The sequence below is a fragment of the Electrona antarctica genome, assembly GCF_951216825.1.
Source record: "Electrona antarctica genome assembly, chromosome: 16".
Classification (NCBI taxonomy): domain Eukaryota; kingdom Metazoa; phylum Chordata; class Actinopteri; order Myctophiformes; family Myctophidae; genus Electrona; species Electrona antarctica.
The window spans coordinates 3,459,166-3,479,026 of record NC_136797.1 but is presented as its reverse complement, the minus strand read 5'-3'; the positions used below and the strand labels follow the sequence as shown (position 1 = coordinate 3,479,026).

Below are 19,861 nucleotides of genomic sequence, written 5' to 3'. Positions count from 1 at the left end.
GTTACAGTGGCTCCAAGATGGCTGCTGCTGCTGCCATGTGAATGTGGTTACAGTGGCTCCAAGATGGCTGCTGCTGCTGCCATGTGAATGTGGTTACAGTGGCTCCAAGATGGCTGCTGCTGCTGCCATGTGAATGTGGTTACAGTGGCTCCGCGAAAACATTCACTTATTACTCCATATTATACGTAGTAAAAGAAAACGAGAAAAAAAAACTATGTTGAAATGGTTTGGCTTCGTGGAGAGCTGTGCATTATAATTCAATTCCGTGGCAAGAGCAGCTGCAGCTTAAGCACACACTAATGGTCACGCACGCACGCACGCACGCACGCACGCACGCACGCACGCACGCACGCACGCACGCAGGCAGGCAGGCAGGCAGGCAGGCAGGCAGGCAGGCAGGCAGGCAGGCAGGCAGGCAGACAGACAGACAGACAGACAGACAGACAGACAGACAGACAGACAGACAGACAGACAGACCATCTACTCCTTGTCCTTCCTATTTTCACGTAGCAACTCCATTCAAAGTTTGGCTTATAACCCAAAACACCCCGCGCCCACATCAATGTGAAGATAGATTCCTCTGAAATGCTATTTCCACTGAGCACACTGTATTGTCATCATCATCATAGCAGCAGCAGCAGCAGCAGCAGCAGCAGCTGCTAAAATTTTATCCCACGATTTTGCAAAACCATTCAATTATCTTATGTAATCCTGGGCGCTATAGCCTCTCTCTGACAACCTGGGGAGAACAACGGACTGACCTCATGCTTCCTTATATGCATGAGGAGTCCAAGCTGCTTCTCATCACCTGGGGGGGGGGGGGGGGGGGGGTAGTAGCCTGGTTAATAAACCAGACCGAATCAGCCGTTGGCAAAAAAAAGTTGCCTACCAGCGGATTACGGTCTGGCGAGGCTCAGTAGCACGCCTCTTTCCTACAACCGAGAACAGGTCGGACCAATCGGGACACGGTATGCAATATGGGCGGGCTTTGGTACAGTGACGTTCAATGCTTGAGACCTTTGACTGACAGTAGCTCTGACCAATTGCGTCAAAGAGGAACCCGCCCCCCGGGAAATGAAATCCAAGTGGAGCCAGCCCAGACTGATATACCGCGACAGTGTTGTGTGATATTAGTCTGGCTTATTAGCCAGGCTAGGGGGGTAGAGCATAGAGCGTGGAAGGAACACGTTATTCCGACCAGTTCCGTTCCCCTCCATCAGGTGCCCCGGCTGGCCAGCAGGGGGAGGCAGTTTTTCTCTATGGTATGGTGATTTGTGAGGTCCACACAGATTTTAGCCTAAGTTTCTTCAGTCTCACACATGTGTGACAGATCTAAACAAAGTGAATGAATGAATGAATGAATGAATGGATGATTTTGGTGTCTGGACAATTTCTTGACCCATTCCACATGGGATTATACATGTGTGCTATCTATTTTGCGTGAGTGCGTGCGTGCGTGCGTGCGTGCGTGCGTGCGTGCGTGCGTGCGTGCGTGTGTGCGTGCCCCCAGTGTGAACTCACGTGTAGAGAAGGTCTTGGAGGTCGGGGGTCCTCGGGTGTTGTTCTTCACAACGTTCAGAGAGACCTCGTACTCCTGACCGGGTCCGAGTCCAGACTGGTCAAACACGGTCTGGGACGGAGGCAGAGTGTTGACCACCTGGCCATTCTCCTCTTTCTACATTACGTGGACGCAAAATAGAATCATGGGATTTCAGAAAAAACGGCCTTCTAGAAGCAATTTAGACCTGGGAACGATTCTACAAATGTCTTCTAAATCCTGACAGTTTTCTGAAAAACCCTATGTTTCTGTCAGTGGTTCTCAAACGTTTTCATGTCAAGGACCCCCGGAATTATCTGTATTTGGCCGCGGACCCCCATCTGAAAATATGTTGTTCCAGGGACCCCCCCCCCCCCCCCCCCCCCCAGAAGCAAATATTTGAGTTAAAACGCGAATATATATTCAAAGATTTGCGCCACATTTTCAAGATTTTTCAAAAATAGCAGATCTACAAGCTCATAGTGCCGCGCTATGAGCTTGTAGATCCGCTATTTTTCAATAGCTAAAGTATAACATAATGCTTTAAAACACCAAAAGGGGTTCCTGCTCAAAATGGGATACGGCATTTTGGGGTAAAAGTGGGGAATCTTTTACATATCTGTAATTCAAGGGTGCTGAATCACAAAAAACATGGTTCCCACGCCAGACCTTCTAATTTCAATAACAAAATGGCTGCCCTGCAATTTTGAACTATTTCTTCAATAATGTTGTAACAAAGCAAGCAAAACTGACACATAAAGTGTCTACAGTATGTTCTGAGGGTTAGACAATGTGATTACAGCATTTTAAATGTAAATTAGTGCTGCTAAGCTTTACTCCTAAATATGCAAATTAGTGGCCACTATTACAGAAGAGGGTTTAGTGTCCACCCAGCACTCGCCTTATTTTCATTTTCTTTTCTACTTATCTGTATATTTGGCAAATCTAAAATACAATTTAAATGTATATGATCTAATGTACAAGTCCTGGGTAAAGTATCCATTTGGTGACCCAGTACACTCTGACCCCCTTTTCCACCGGTTGGTTCTTAGTCCATGAGCCAGAGCTCCAACATTGGTGGGAAAAAACTAGACCTATATTTAATTGTTTATAGCGTGTGAAAACGTGTACGTCACCAAGAGGAGGGCGGCGTCTGAAAAGCTAGGGACGGCCCTCTCGTGGGCAATACATTCTAGCCCCCATCACTCAGAATAGAGTGACGGTGGTATGTTTTTTGTAAATATTGAGCTTGTTCTTGGAGATAACATAGTGAACAAACACCAGGATGGATAGAAAGAACGTCGGGCCCAAATACATTACAAGGACATGGAAAATGTTGTGAACAAACACGGCTGTGCTTAGATACTTTGTTGAACGTTATGTCTCTGCGCCCGTGCGCCGATCCAAGCCATTCTACGTCTTTTTGTAAACTCGTCAATCTGGGTTCCTTGATGCTGTCTCCATGCTGGAAAGCTGAACATCTAATACCGTTTTCTGGCTCATTTCCTCGACGTGACCTGCTGTGGCACTTATTTACTGAGCAAGTCTGCACCATTGTGAGGTCAGTTTAAAAAAAGAACGTATACAAGCACACGGATAGTCGCTCAATGTAAACAAACCAGACAAGCCAGCAAGTATGGCGGCCGCTACCACGTGACACATATGTTGACGCCCCCTCCAGGAGATTTTGGTACACCCTATAGGATCAATACAAGTAAATGAATACATTTACTTTTACAATACTTTTTCATATTTTCGATTATTTTGCCTCATGATGCCCTATAATGGCTCATTTGCATGTTTAAAATGTAAAATTTGTAATACAATAAATCATTATCTTCGTGTAAGTACTGTATAGGCCTACTCAATTGGGGTAGTGTCATGGTGATAACAATCTAATATAGGTGTGGTTTTGCACACTCAATGCATAATTAACGTTCCAATTTTGGAGCTATGGGCTCATGGACTAAGAACCAAAAATAACTGAACCGGTTCCCATTGGGAACCAACCGGTGGAAAAGGGGTCAAAGAGAATACACAAAGTATACACTCATTTACAAGACAACACACAGAGCTTATAGGTGCTTCTGAAACGTTCCGGCTCGAAGGACCAGGTCAGTCGCGGGACAGTGGGACTGACCGTGTTTCGGACGTAGAGCTCCCAGCCGTCGAAGTCCACGTCCAGATGGTCCCACTGGACCTCCACCGAGGTCTCCCTGACCGAGAAAAACCTCAGGCCCTCTGGCTGGGGCAGGTCTGGAGACCACGCACGCACACGCACACGCACACGCACACACACACACACACACACACACACACACACACACACACACACACACACACACACACACACACACACACACACACACACAGGCTGAGATAATTAAATAAATCAAAGAGATATTTACCAGATAATTTCATAAATCAAAGAGATTTAAAAATGGGGTCAGTCAGTCAGTCAGCCACAAATGGATCCCACTCCCGACCCAATGTTTGATAAACACGCTGCAACTGACGAGACATGCGTGGCCGGTTACGAATCACCCGGGTCTTCTTTGTGAGGTTAGGGTTTAGGGTTTGGGGTTAGGGTTTAGGGTTTGGGGTTAGGGTTTAGGGTTTGGGGTATAGGTGTCGGTCTGACGCCGCCACTGGGTGTTGTCGGCAATTTGGCGGTGACTCCGTGGCATGACCAACTGTGACCAGATTTGACTGAGAGCCTGCCATTGTGCAACCTCCAGGTTTTCACCATGGAGAAAAACTTTTTTTCCAAAATCCAAAATGAGTTAATAGCACAGGCACACCCCCCCAGTGCCCACAGCGTCCCCAGCGGGAATCGAACCAAGGACCTTCTAGCTGTAAGGCGACAGCACTACAGACTGTGCCACCGTGACCCAAAACAAAAATTCAAAAAACTCCAATGGCAGTCCCTTGGTCAAACTTTGGCCACAACTTACGCGTGGCCACTCTGGCGCTGACCGGCACGCTCCTCTTGTCGCTGAGCACGGCGTACACGTTGATGAGGTACTCGATGCCGGGCTCCAGCTGCGTGACCGTGGCGGCCGTGGTGTCGCCGGGAACGCCGAACTCCTGGTAGAGGCCGCCGGGCGCCGTTGGCATGTACGTCACCACGTACTCTGTCACCAGCATCTCGTTGCGCCACGACAGCGCCACCGTCTGGTTGGTGACGTCGGTGACCGTCAGGTCCTTAGGAGGAGACACTATAGAGAGACGAAAAGAGAGGAAATAATAAGTTGTGGAAAAAGTACTCAATTGTTTTACTTATAGGCTATAAGTAAAAGTACCAATACTGCAATTTAGAACTACTTCGTTACAAGTAAAAGTACGGAATTGAAAATGTACTTGAGTAAAAGTGTAAAAGTATCGGCATCAAAATGTACTTCAAGTACTAAAAGTAAAAGTACTCATATTGCAGAATGTCCCAATTCACAAGTTCAAAATGTGTACAAAATCTATTGAAAATAGCCGATCTACAAGCTCACAATGTGTCGCGTTGCGACGCATTGTGTCTTTGTATCTACCCGTGATGTGAACTCAGCATGACATAAATTCATACATTTGCTAACTTACTAACTTACTAACTAACTAACTAACTTACTAACTTACTAACTAACTAACTAACTAACTAACTAACTTACTAACTTACTAACTAACTAACTAACTAACCAACCCTGTGAGCAGTCCTCTCCGATGTATCCCTCGTCACAGACACACAGCGTAACTATAGTAACATATCAGTAATATTATGGTTACCCTGTGAGCAGTCCTGTAGTAACATATATTAGTAATACTAGCCCTTACCCGTTGTGAGATATTGCCCGCATTTTTAATTCACTAAGAAATTCATTATTAATCTATAATTTGTTAAATTGGACAAAGGGCTTAGTTAAGACCTCCATAATATTATGGTCAATGCCTGTGTGAAAAGTGGGAGTGATTGGTGCAGGCGGTGAGGAGCTACGGCAGTGTTTCTGACACATTCAGACATTTGGTTAATTATAGTATGATTATGGTTACCCTGTGAGCAGTCCTCTATAGTAACATATTAGTATATTATGGTTACCCTGTGAGCAGTCCTCTATAGTAACATATTAGTAATATTTAGGTTACCCTGTGAGCAGTCCTCTATAGTAACATATTAGTATATTATGGTTACCCTGTGAGCAGTCCTCTATAGTAACATATTAGTATATTATGGTTACCCTGTGAGCAGTCCTCTATAGCAGGGGTTCTCAACCCGTGGGTCGCGACCCCTCGGGGGGTCGCCAAAATATTTTAGGGGGTCCCCAAATTATTAAAAAAAAAGAAAAAAAATGATTTTTTTAAAATTTTTATTTTCACGATTTTTCAAAAATAGCAGACCTACAAGCTCGTAGCGCGCCACTTGGTGGCGCGCTATGAGCTTGTAGATCTGCTATTTTTCAATAGCAATAACAATGCTTAAAACACCAAAAGGGGTTCCCGCCCAAAATGGTTTAAGGTTATTGTAGCAGTCAATTTATATTGGGGGTCGGGAGGGGGCGGGGGTCCCGAGACATTGCCAAAGCATTTCCGGGGGTCCCCGGCCAAAAACGTTGAGAACCCCTGCTCTATAGTAACATATTAGTATATTATGGTTACCCTGTGAGCAGTCCTCTATAGTAACATATTAGTATATTATGGTTACCCTGTGAGCAGTCCTCTATAGTAACATATTAGTATATTATGGTTACCCTGTGAGCAGTCCTCTATAGTAACATATTAGTATATTATGGTTACCCTGTGAGCAGTCCTCTATAGTAACATATTAGTGTATTATGGTTACCCTGTGAGCAGTCCTCTATAGTAACATATTAGTATATTATGGTTACCCTGTGAGCAGTCCTCTATAGTAACATATTAGTGTATTATGGTTACCCTGTAAGCAGTCCTATAGTAACATATTAATATATTATGGTTACCCTGTGAGCAGTCCTCTATAGTAACATATTAGTATATTATGGTTACCCTGTGAGCAGTCCTCTATAGTAACATATTAATATATTGTGGTTACCCTGTAAGCAGTCCTATAGTAACATATTAATATATTATGGTTACCCTGTGAGCAGTCCTCTATAGTAACATATTAATATATTGTGGTTACCCTGTAAGCAGTCCTATAGTAACATATTAATATATTATGGTTACCCTGTGAGCAGTCCTATAGTAACATATTAATATATTGTGGTTACCCTGTAAGCAGTCCTATAGTAACATATTAATATATTATGGTTACCCTGTGAGCAGTCCTCTATAGTAACATATTAGTATATTATGGTTACCCTGTGAGCAGTCCTATAGTAACATATTAGTAATATTTAGGTTACCCTGTGAGCAGTCCTCTATAGTAACATATTAGTAATATTTAGGTTACCCTGTGAGCAGTCCTCTATAGTAACATATTAGTGTATTATGGTTACCCTGTAAGCAGTCCTATAGTAACATATTAATATATTATGGTTACCCTGTGAGCAGTCCTCTATAGTAACATATTAGTGTATTATGGTTACCCTGTGAGCAGTCCTCTATAGTAACATATTAATATATTATGGTTACCCTGTAAGCAGTCCTATAGTAACATATTAGTAATATTTAGGTTACCCTGTGAGCAGTCCTCTATAGTAACATATCAGTAATATTTAGGTTACCCTGTGAGCAGTCCTCTATAGTAACATATTAGTAATATTTAGGTTACCCTGTGAGCAGTCCTCTATAGTAACATATTAGTATATTATGGTTACCCTGTGAGCAGTCCTCTATAGTAACATATTAGTATATTATGGTTACCCTGTGAGCAGTCCTCTATAGTAACATATTAGTATGTTATGGTTACCCTGTGAGCAGTCCTCTATAGTAACATATTAGTATATTATGGTTACCCTGTGAGGAGTCCTCTATAGTAACATATTAGTATATTATGGTTACCCTGTGAGCAGTCCTCTATAGTAACATATTAGTATATTATGGTTACCCTGTGAGCAGTCCTATAGTAACATATTAGTATATTATGGTTACCCTGTGAGCAGTCCTCTATAGTAACATATTAGTATATTATGGTTACCCTGTGAGCAGTCCTATAGTAACATATTAGTATATTATGGTTACCCTGTGAGCAGTCCTATAGTAACATATTAGTATATTATGGTTACCCTGTGAGCAGTCCTCTATAGTAACATATTAGTATATTATGGTTACCCTGTGAGCAGTCCTCTATAGTAACATATTAGTATATTATGGTTACCCTGTGAGCAGTCCTCTATAGTAACATATTAGTGTATTATGGTTACCCTGTAAGCAGTCCTCTATAGTAACATATTAATATATTATGGTTACCCTGTGAGCAGTCCTCTATAGTAACATATTAGTGTATTATGGTTACCCTGTGAGCAGTCCTCTATAGTAACATATTAATATATTATGGTTACCCTGTAAGCAGTCCTATAGTAACATATTAATATATTATGGTTACCCTGTGAGCAGTCCTATAGTAACATATTAATATATTATGGTTACCCTGTGAGCAGTCCTCTATAGTAACATATTAGTATATTATGGTTACCCTGTGAGCAGTCCTATAGTAACATATTAGTAATATTTAGGTTACCCTGTGAGCAGTCCTCTATAGTAACATATTAGTAATATTTAGGTTACCCTGCTGTGAGCAGTCCTCTATAGTAACATATTAGTGTATTATGGTTACCCTGTAAGCAGTCCTCTATAGTAACATATTAATATATTATGGTTACCCTGTAAGCAGTCCTATAGTAACATATTAATATATTATGGTTACCCTGTGAGCAGTCCTATAGTAACATATTAATATATTATGGTTACCCTGTGAGCAGTCCTCTATAGTAACATATTAGTAATATTTAGGTTACCCTGCTGTGAGCAGTCCTCTATAGTAACATATTAGTGTATTATGGTTACCCTGTAAGCAGTCCTCTATAGTAACATATTAATATATTATGGTTACCCTGTAAGCAGTCCTATAGTAACATATTAATATATTATGGTTACCCTGTGAGCAGTCCTATAGTAACATATTAATATATTATGGTTACCCTGTGAGCAGTCCTCTATAGTAACATATTAGTGTATTATGGTTACCCTGTGAGCAGTCCTCTATAGTAACATATTAATATATTATGGTTACCCTGTAAGCAGTCCTATAGTAACATATTAGTAATATTTAGGTTACCCTGTGAGCAGTCCTCTATAGTAACATATTAGTAATATTTAGGTTACCCTGTGAGCAGTCCTCTATAGTAACATATTAGTATATTATGGTTACCCTGTGAGCAGTCCTCTATAGTAACACATCAGTAATATTATGGTTACCCTGTGAGCAGTCCTCTATAGTAACATATTAGTAATATTTAGGTTACCATGTGAGCAGTCCTCTATAGTAACATATTAGTAATATTTAGGTTACCCTGTGAGCAGTCCTCTATAGTAACACATCAGTAATATTATGGTTACCCTGTGAGCAGTCCTCTATAGTAACATATTAGTAATATTTAGGTTACCATGTGAGCAGTCCTCTATAGTAACATATTAGTAATATTTAGGTTACCCTGTGAGCAGTCCTCTATAGTAACATATTAGTAATATTTAGGTTACCCTGTGAGCAGTCCTCTATAGTAACATATTAGTATATTATGGTTACCCTGTGAGCAGTCCTCTATAGTAACATATTAGTGTATTATGGTTACCCTGTAAGCAGTCCTATAGTAACATATTATTATATTATGGTTACCCTGTGAGCAGTCCTCTATAGTAACATATTTGTATTATGGTTACCCTGTGAGCAGTCCTCTATAGCAGGGGTTCTCAACGTTTTTGGCCGGGGACCCCTGGAAATGCTTTGGCAATGTCTCGGGACCCCCGCCCCGTCCCCTCCCGACCCCCAATATAAATTGACTGCTACAATAACCTTAACCCATTTTGGGCGGGAACCCCTTTTGGTGTTTTAAGCATTATGTTATAATTTAGCTATTGAAAAATAGCAGATCTACAAGCTCATAGCGCGCCACCGAGTGGCGCGCTACGAGCTTGTAGGTCTGCTATTTTTGAAAAATCGTGATTTTTTTTTAAAATTTTTTGAAAATAATTTGGGGACCCCCTAAAATAATTTGGCGACCCCCCGAGGGGTCGCGACCCACGGGTTGAGAACCCCTGCTCTATAGTAACATATTAATATATTATGGTTACCCTGTAAGCAGTCCTATAGTAACATATTAGTAATATTTAGGTTACCCTGTGAGCAGTCCTCTATAGTAACATATTAGTAATATTTAGGTTACCCTGTGAGCAGTCCTCTATAGTAACATATTAGTAATATTATGGTTACCCTGTGAGCAGTCCTCTATAGTAACATATCAGTAATATTATGGTTACCCTGTGAGCAGTCCTCTATAGTAACATATTAGTAATATTTAGGTTACCCTGTGAGCAGTCCTCTATAGTAACATATTAGTAATATTTAGGTTACCCTGTGAGCAGTCCTCTATAGTAACATATTAGTAATATTTAGGTTACCCTGTGAGCAGTCCTCTATAGTAACATATTAGTAATATTTAGGTTACCCTGTGAGCAGTCCTCTATAGTAACATATTAGTAATATTTAGGTTACCCTGTGAGCAGTCCTCTATAGTAACATATTAGTATATTATGGTTACCCTGTGAGCAGTCCTCTATAGTAACATATTAGTATATTATGGTTACCCTGTGAGCAGTCCTCTATAGTAACATATTAGTAATATTTAGGTTACCCTGTGAGCAGTCCTCTACAGTAACATATTAGTAATATTTAGGTTACCCTGTGAGCAGTCCTCTATAGTAACATATTAGTATATTATGGTTACCCTGTGAGCAGTCCTCTATAGTAACATATTAGTATATTATGGTTACCCTGTGAGCAGTCCTCTATAGTAACATATTAGTATATTATGGTTACCCTGTGAGCAGTCCTCTATAGTAACATATTAGTATGTTATGGTTACCCTGTGAGCAGTCCTATAGTAACATATTAGTATATTATGGTTACCCTGTGAGCAGTCCTCTATAGTAACATATTAGTATATTATGGTTACCCTGTAAGCAGTCCTCTATAGTAACATATTAATATATTTAGGTTACCCTGTGAGCAGTCCTCTATAGTAACATATTAGTAATATTTAGGTTACCCTGTGAGCAGTCCTCTATAGTAACATATTAGTATATTATGGTTACCCTGTGAGCAGTCCTCTATAGTAACATATTAGTGTATTATGGTTACCCTGTGAGCAGTCCTCTATAGTAACATATTAGTAATATTTAGGTTACCCTGTGAGCAGTCCTCTATAGTAACATATTAGTATATTATGGTTACCCTGTGAGCAGTCCTCTATAGTAACATATTAGTGTATTATGGTTACCCTGTGAGCAGTCCTCTATAGCAGGGGTTCTCAACGTTTTTGGCCGGGGACCCCTGGAAATGCTTTGGCAATGTCTCGGGACCCCCGCCCCGTCCCCTCCCGACCCCCAATATAAATTGACTGCTACAATAACCTTAACCCATTTTGGGCGGGAACCCCTTTTGGTGTTTTAAGCATTATGTTATAATTTAGCTATTGAAAAATAGCAGATCTACAAGCTCATAGCGCGCCACCGAGTGGCGCGCTACGAGCTTGTAGGTCTGCTATTTTTGAAAAATCGTGATTCTTTTTTTTAATTTTTTGAAAATAATTTGGGGACCCCCTAAAATAATTTGGCGACCCCCCGAGGGGTCGCGACCCACGGGTTGAGAACCCCTGCTCTATAGTAACATATTAATATATTATGGTTACCCTGTAAGCAGTCCTATAGTAACATATTAGTAATATTTAGGTTACCCTGTGAGCAGTCCTCTATAGTAACATATTAGTAATATTATGGTTACCCTGTGAGCAGTCCTCTATAGTAACATATTAGTAATATTTAGGTTACCCTGTGAGCAGTCCTCTATAGTAACATATTAGTATATTATGGTTACCCTGTGAGCAGTCCTCTATAGTAACATATTAGTATATTATGGTTACCCTGTGAGCAGTCCTCTATAGTAACATATTAGTATATTATGGTTACCCTGTGAGCAGTCCTCTATAGTAACATATTAGTATATTATGGTTACCCTGTGAGCAGTCCTCTATAGTAACATATTAGTAATATTTAGGTTACCCTGTGAGCAGTCCTCTACAGTAACATATTAGTAATATTTAGGTTACCCTGTGAGCAGTCCTCTATAGTAACATATTAGTATATTATGGTTACCCTGTGAGCAGTCCTCTATAGTAACATATTAGTATATTATGGTTACCCTGTGAGCAGTCCTCTATAGTAACATATTAGTAATATTTAGGTTACCCTGTGAGCAGTCCTCTATAGTAACATATTAGTATATTATGGTTACCCTGTGAGCAGTCCTCTATAGTAACATATTAGTATATTATGGTTACCCTGTGAGCAGTCCTCTATAGTAACATATTAGTATATTATGGTTACCCTGTGAGCAGTCCTCTATAGTAACATATTAGTATATTATGGTTACCCTGTAAGCAGTCCTCTATAGTAACATATTAGTAATATTTAGGTTACCCTGTGAGCAGTCCTCTATAGTAACATATTAGTAATATTTAGGTTACCCTGTGAGCAGTCCTCTATAGTAACATATTAGTAATATTTAGGTTACCCTGTGAGCAGTCCTCTATAGTAACATATTAGTATATTATGGTTACCCTGTGAGCAGTCCTCTATAGTAACATATTAGTATATTATGGTTACCCTGTGAGCAGTCCTCTATAGTAACATATTAGTAATATTTAGGTTACCCTGTGAGCAGTCCTCTATAGTAACATATTAGTATATTATGGTTACCCTGTGAGCAGTCCTCTATAGTAACATATTAGTATATTATGGTTACCCTGTGAGCAGTCCTCTATAGTAACATATTAGTATATTATGGTTACCCTGTGAGCAGTCCTCTATAGTAACATATTAGTATATTATGGTTACCCTGTGAGCAGTCCTCTATAGTAACATATTAGTATATTATGGTTACCCTGTGAGCAGTCCTCTATAGTAACATATTAGTATATTATGGTTACCCTGTGAGCAGTCCTCTATAGTAACATATTAGTATATTATGGTTACCCTGTAAGCAGTCCTCTATAGTAACATATTAGTATATTATGGTTACCCTGTGAGCAGTCCTCTATAGTAACATATTAGTATATTATGGTTACCCTGTGAGCAGTCCTCTATAGTAACATATTAGTATATTATGGTTACCCTGTGAGCAGTCCTCTATAGTAACATATTAGTATATTATGGTTACCCTGTGAGCAGTCCTCTATAGTAACATATTAGTATATTATGGTTACCCTGTAAGCAGTCCTCTATAGTAACATATTAGTAATATTTAGGTTACCCTGTGAGCAGTCCTCTATAGTAACATATTAATATATTATGGTTACCCTGTAAGCAGTCCTCTATAGTAACATATTAGTAATATTTAGGTTACCCTGTGAGCAGTCCTCTATAGTAACATATTAGTAATATTTAGGTTACCCTGTGAGCAGTCCTCTATAGTAACATATTAGTATATTATGGTTACCCTGTGAGCAGTCCTCTATAGTAACATATTAGTATATTATGGTTACCCTGTGAGCAGTCCTCTATAGTAACATATTAGTAATATTTAGGTTACCCTGTGAGCAGTCCTCTATAGTAACATATTAGTATATTATGGTTACCCTGTGAGCAGTCCTCTATAGTAACATATTAGTATATTATGGTTACCCTGTGAGCAGTCCTCTATAGTAACATATTAGTATATTATGGTTACCCTGTGAGCAGTCCTCTATAGTAACATATTAGTATATTATGGTTACCCTGTGAGCAGTCCTCTATAGTAACATATTAGTATATTATGGTTACCCTGTGAGCAGTCCTCTATAGTAACATATTAGTATATTATGGTTACCCTGTGAGCAGTCCTCTATAGTAACATATTAGTATATTATGGTTACCCTGTAAGCAGTCCTCTATAGTAACATATTAGTAATATTTAGGTTACCCTGTGAGCAGTCCTCTATAGTAACATATTAATATATTATGGTTACCCTGTAAGCAGTCCTCTATAGTAACATATTAGTAATATTTAGGTTACCCTGTGAGCAGTCCTCTATAGTAACATATTAGTAATATTTAGGTTACCCTGTGAGCAGTCCTCTATAGTAACATATTAGTATATTATGGTTACCCTGTGAGCAGTCCTCTATAGTAACATATTAGTATATTATGGTTACCCTGTGAGCAGTCCTCTATAGTAACATATTAGTAATATTTAGGTTACCCTGTGAGCAGTCCTCTATAGTAACATATTAGTATATTATGGTTACCCTGTGAGCAGTCCTCTATAGTAACATATTAGTATATTATGGTTACCCTGTGAGCAGTCCTCTATAGTAACATATTAGTATATTATGGTTACCCTGTGAGCAGTCCTCTATAGTAACATATTAGTATATTATGGTTACCCTGTGAGCAGTCCTCTATAGTAACATATTAGTATATTATGGTTACCCTGTGAGCAGTCCTCTATAGTAACATATTAGTATATTATGGTTACCCTGTGAGCAGTCCTCTCCGATGTATCCCTCGTCGCAGAGACACAGCCCGTGCACACAGCGTCCGTTGTCCTGGCAGTTGTTGACGCAGCTCAACTCTCCACAGCTCGGACCCTCGTAGCCCTGCTCGCACACGCACTCGCCTCTCACGCACCGGCCGCTGTCGGGGTCACAGTCGCAATAAAAGGTTAGTTTTTGCATCGGACGGAGGCCCTGGAACAAGTTAACAACCTCCCTAAAGGACCCCTGGAGGCCCCCACAACTGAATATACAATTCAATATGGCCTTGATTTTTTTGTATTTATCCAGCCAGAAATGTAATGTATATACATGTTATTTGTATAGTATTATGTATTATGTATTTATTGGCCTTTATACAGTCATTTCCATCGTGCATGGGACATTAACCCATGCACGATGGGAACCCCTTTTGGTGTTTTATACTTTAGCTATTGAAAATCTGCTTCTTTTTTTTTAATGTTGCACAAATATTTTAATATATTCTTTCACGTTTTTGCTTATGTTTGCTTCCGGGGGGTCCCTGTAAATTACATATATTCAGATGGGGGTCCGCAGCCAAATACAGATAAATCTGGGGGTCCTTGATTGCCCTAGGATTTAGAAGACTTTTTTTTTTGTATCAGCCTCAGGTCTAGAGCCCATGCATTGCCCCTGCCGGCGGGGGCAGCGGCTGTCCACCTCTGAACAGCGCTCAGCGGGTCAATGGAGACCCAATTGGTCGTGGTCAATTCCGATGTTTGCGGATTTACCCCCTTTACCCCCCTTTACCGCTCCGGTGGTGAGGTGACCACCGCTCCGGTGGTGAGGTGACCACCGCTCCGGTGGTGAGGTGACCACCGCTCCGGTGGTGAGGTGACCACCGCTCCGGTGGTGAGGTGACCACTGCTCCGGTGGTGAGGTGACCTGGTAGCTGTAATAAGGTGGTGAGTAAAAACAGAGAGAAGGGCTGGGGAGAGCGGTGGTTTGCTCTTCACCGCGGCTCAGTGACGTCATGTTGTAGTTCGGTGGTCACCTCACCACCAAAAAATCCAGACTATGAATAATGGCTTTAAATGCCATGCTGGTGAGTGACAGACTGGCCTACCGGTCGTTGCAGTTGTCCGGACATGACAGGACGGAGCAGTCGTCTCCTTCGTAGCCCTCCTCGCAGACGCAGCGTCCGTCCACGCAGACGCCCTGCGCCATGCAGTCGTTGAGACACGACTTCTGACCGCAGTCCTCGCCCGTAAAGCCTGCAGCCGCCAACAACAGGCATGGTACAACATCTTGTATCTATTTTTCATTTTTAATTAGCAAAAGAAGCATTTCGTATCGTCGTATCGTGGCTAGCGACGGAAGCAAAAATATGGTAAAGATATCTCGTGTTCCACAAGGACAACAACGACATGCATCAGAAAGCTAAGAGGTATAATTTTGGGTCACCTTCGTCGCACACGCACTGTCCGCCCACGCATCGTCCTCGGTCCAGGCAGCCGTTGGGGCAGCTCAGCTCGCCGCAGTCCTCTCCCTGGAAGCCCAGGAAGCAGACGCAGCGCCCGTCCACGCAGTCGCCTCGCAGGAAGCAGTCCGACGGACACGTCCGCACGCTGCAGTCCTCCCCGGCAAAGCCCTCCTCGCACACGCACTGGCCGTTCACACAGCGACCTCTGCACCGGTCAACAAGGCATTAGGATAGTTAGAGACGGACCGGTCACACATACAGCGACCTCTGCTCCGGACAACAATGTTTAGACTGACCGTTCACACATACAGCGACCTCTGTACCGGACAACAACGTTTAGTCTGACCGTTCACACATACAGCGACCTCTGCTCCGGACAACAATGTTTAGACTAACCGTTCACAAATACAGCGACCTCTGCTCCGGACAACAATGTTTAGACTGACCGTTCACAAATACAGCGACCTCTGCTACGGACAACAAGGCTTAGGATAGTTAGAGACTGACCGTTCACACATACAGCGACCTCTGTACCGGACAACAACGTTTAGACTGACCGTTCACAAATACAGCGACCTCTGCTCCGGACAACAATGTTTAGGATAGTTAGAGACTGACCGTTCACACATACAGCGACCTCTGCTCCGGACAACAATGTTTAGGATAGTTAGAGACTGACCGTTCACACATACAGCGACCTCTGTACCGGACAACAACGTTTAGACTGACCGTTCACAAATACAGCGACCTCTGCTCCGGACAACAATGTTTAGGATAGTTAGAGACTGACCGTTCACACATACAGCGACCTCTGCTCCGGACAACAATGTTTAGGATAGTTAGAGACTGACCGTTCACACATACAGCGACCTCTGTACCGGACAACAACGTTTAGACTGACCGTTCACAAATACAGCGACCTCTGCTCCGGACAACAATGTTTAGGATAGTTAGAGACTGACCGTTCACACATACAGCGACCTCTTTGATTTTCATAGACTTTTCATTTAGTTTTCATTTAGTTTTCGCCAGTGAAAAAAGATAGTCGACGAACATTTATCGTCATATAGTAATAGTATTAGTCGACGAAATCAACACTGCTAGTTATAGAGCCTGACCGTTCACACAGTTACCTCTGCGTCTGGACAAGGCAAGGGTCAAAACAGTATCGTATGCCTATTTTCAATTACTAAAACTCACGAAATACAGACAAACTAGAAACGAACAGAACATTTTAGTTAACTGAAATCGAGGATTTACTGTAGGACAAAAAAAATATCGTGATTTTAGTTTTTTAAATATATTGTCAATATATTTCATATATACGTCTAGCATTCTGGGGGTACCATATGAACCATATACATTCTGGGGGTACCATATGAACCATATACATTCTGGGGGTACCATATGAACCATATACATTCTGGGGGTACCATATGAACCATATACATTCTGGGGGTACCATATGAACCATATACATTCTGGGGGTACCATATGAAATCGTATCCTCCGATGTGTTTCTTCAGAAAGAGCAAACATAGCAGATTCACCAGCTCACGAAGTGCACATGGTGAGTACGTTGTGAGCTTGTAGATCTGCTATTTCACTATTTTCAGAACGCTTTTGAATCTCACCCCCTTGGAAATCCCACATTACACTGAAAGAATGAAACAAAACAAAAAAGTTTAAAACTTAAAATATATAAGTCAAAACTAAATAAAAACAATACAAATGTATGAAAAATGCCGATCCACACTAACCTGTCCAGACAGTTGTTAGGGCAGGAACCACACTAAACCACACTAACCTGTCCAGACAGAAGGAACCACACTAAACCACACTAACCTGTCCAGGAACCACACTAATCTGTCCAGGAACCACACTAAACCACACTAACCTGTCCAGACAGAAGGAACCACACTAAACCACACTAACCTGTCCAGACAGAAGGAACCACACTAACCTGTCCAGACAGAAGGAACCACACTAAACCACACTAACCTGTCCAGACAGAAAGAACCACACTAAACCACACTAACCTGTCCAGACAGAAGGAACCACACTAACATGTCCAGACAGAAGGAACCACACTAAACCACACTAACCTGTCCAGACAGAAGGAACCACACTAAACCACACTAACCTGTCCAGACAGAAGGAACCACACTAACATGTCCAGACAGAAGGAACCACACTAAACCACACTAACCTGTCCAGACAGTTGTTGGGGCAGGACAGTTCGGAGCAGTCCTCTCCTTGGAATCCGACGTCGCACGCACACTGCCCGTTGATGCACTGCCCCCTAGTGTTGCAGTTGTTTAAACACGCCAGCTGACTGCAGTCTTCACCTTGGTAGCCGGCATGGCAGACGCACACCCCATGTAGACATGTACCTAGGATTACATTAGGATTACATTAGGATTACATTAGGATTACATTACATTAAATACACACCCCATGTAAACATGTACCTATAGATTACATTAGATTACATTAGATACACACCACATGTAAACATGTACCTATAGATTACATTAGATTACATTAGATTACATTAGATTACATAATTACGAAAGATAAACATTGAGAGCTACTGCGCTACCACAAGCCGTTTCTTACCATGGAGGTCTGCGAGTGAGGCACCCGGATGTGTTTCTTACCATGGAGGTCTGCGAGTGAGGCACCCGGATGTGTTTCTTACCATGGAGGTCTGCGAGTGAGGCACCCGGATGTGTTTCTTACCATGGAGGTCTGCGAGTGAGGCACCCGGATGTGTTTCTTACCATGGAGGTCTGCGAGTGAGGCACCCGGATGTGTTTCTTACCATGGAGGTCTGCGAGTGAGGCACCCGGATGTGTTTCTTACCATGGAGGTCTGCGAGTGAGGCACCCGGATGTGTTTCTTACCATGGAGGTCTGCGAGTGAGGCACCCGGATGTGTTTCTTACCATGGAGGTCTGCGAGTGAGGCACCCGGATGTGTTTCTTACCATGGAGGTCTGCGAGTGAGGCACCCGGATGTGTTTCTTACCATGGAGGTCTGCGAGTGAGGCACCCGGATGTGTTTCTTACCATGGAGGTCTGCGAGTGAGGCACCCGGATGTGTTTCTTACCATGGAGGTCTGCGAGTGAGGCACCCGGATGTGTTTCTTACCATGGAGGTCTGCGAGTGAGGCACCCGGATGTGTTTCTTACCATGGAGGTCTGCGAGTGAGGCACCCGGATGTGTTTCTTACCATGGAGGTCTGCGAGTGAGGCACCCGGATGTGTTTCTTACCATGGAGGTCTGCGAGTGAGGCACCCGGATGTGAAAACATGCTAATCTGCCCTTTTCTGGCTGGCGCAGCTAACTACCCTCTATACCGCCACCCGGTGGCAGTTAACTTGTTAATTAAGTATTCAATTAATCAATACAACAACATAGAAATTAACATACGTACCTCTGTCGTTACAGTCGTTCAGACAGGTCAGTGTAGAGCAGTCCTCTCCGCTGTAGCCCGCGGCGCAGACACAGCGGCCGTCCACACAGAATCCATTCCCCTGGTGGTGGTAGGGAGGAGTGCAACGCTTAATCATGTTTTAGTCAATGATGGAAAAAAAAAATGAATACTAGAAGAAGTGCGTTGGTCGCACCACGACTTCTCCCCAGTGCCCCGCGCAAAAACGCAGGTCTCATTGAAAATGAACTATAGGCGCGTTATATCGCTTCGCGTTTGAAAGGCCCTTAAATATTAATAGTTTTTTACCTGACAGTCTCCGGGACAGGTGCGCTCCCCACAGTCTTCCCCGGTGAAACCCTGGTCGCAGTGGCAGGTTCCGTTGTGGCATTGGCCGCGGTCGTAGCAGTCCTTGGGGCAGATGAGTTCGGAGCAGTCCTCTCCGGTCCACGGCTCGTCGCACGCGCACTCTCCGTCCTCGCAGCGGCCGCGGCCCAGGCAGCCGCTCAGACACGCCGCCAGGGAGCAGTCTGCACCCGTGTAACCCTTAAAGAGGACACGTGACGCAGGGAAACGTCAGCGCCCAAGAAAAAACGGACTGTGCTCTTTGCTACCGTCGACCAAAACTATATGTCCGTCGACTACAGTACCTTTTTTCACTGCCAAAACAAATAGAAACTGAGCTATGACTAAATATAGTGGACTAGTGGAGAAGAGGTCGAGTAGAACTAAAAGACAAGG

At 42.4% G+C, this 19,861-nt stretch overlaps 3 protein-coding genes across 3 annotated transcripts in view; 2 read left to right on the top strand and 1 right to left on the bottom strand.

Moving 5' to 3' along the window:
* LOC306940285 (CD209 antigen-like protein A) overlaps positions 1-19,861 on the top strand; it is a gene marked incomplete at its 5' end in the record, with an annotated part of 342,118 nt that overhangs the window by 86,282 nt on the left and 235,975 nt on the right. The gene's annotated exons all lie outside the window — the stretch shown is intronic.
* The window catches only part of LOC306939895 (uncharacterized protein), a 355,389-nt gene that overhangs the window by 199,988 nt on the left and 135,540 nt on the right, over positions 1-19,861 (top strand). The gene's annotated exons all lie outside the window — the stretch shown is intronic.
* The window catches only part of LOC306940214 (tenascin-like), a 122,485-nt gene that overhangs the window by 68,788 nt on the left and 33,836 nt on the right, over positions 1-19,861 (bottom strand). The window contains exons 6-14 of the mRNA XM_079525236.1: positions 19,430-19,666; positions 19,124-19,223; positions 17,895-18,078; positions 15,667-15,890; positions 15,329-15,476; positions 14,226-14,383; positions 4,492-4,755; positions 3,678-3,793; positions 1,522-1,675 (exon numbers count right to left, since the gene is read on the bottom strand). Coding sequence (XP_079381362.1) covers positions 1,522-1,675; positions 3,678-3,793; positions 4,492-4,755; positions 14,226-14,383; positions 15,329-15,476; positions 15,667-15,890; positions 17,895-18,078; positions 19,124-19,223; positions 19,430-19,666 — 1,585 coding nt within the window. The remainder of the gene's footprint in view (positions 1-1,521; positions 1,676-3,677; positions 3,794-4,491; positions 4,756-14,225; positions 14,384-15,328; positions 15,477-15,666; positions 15,891-17,894; positions 18,079-19,123; positions 19,224-19,429; positions 19,667-19,861) is intronic.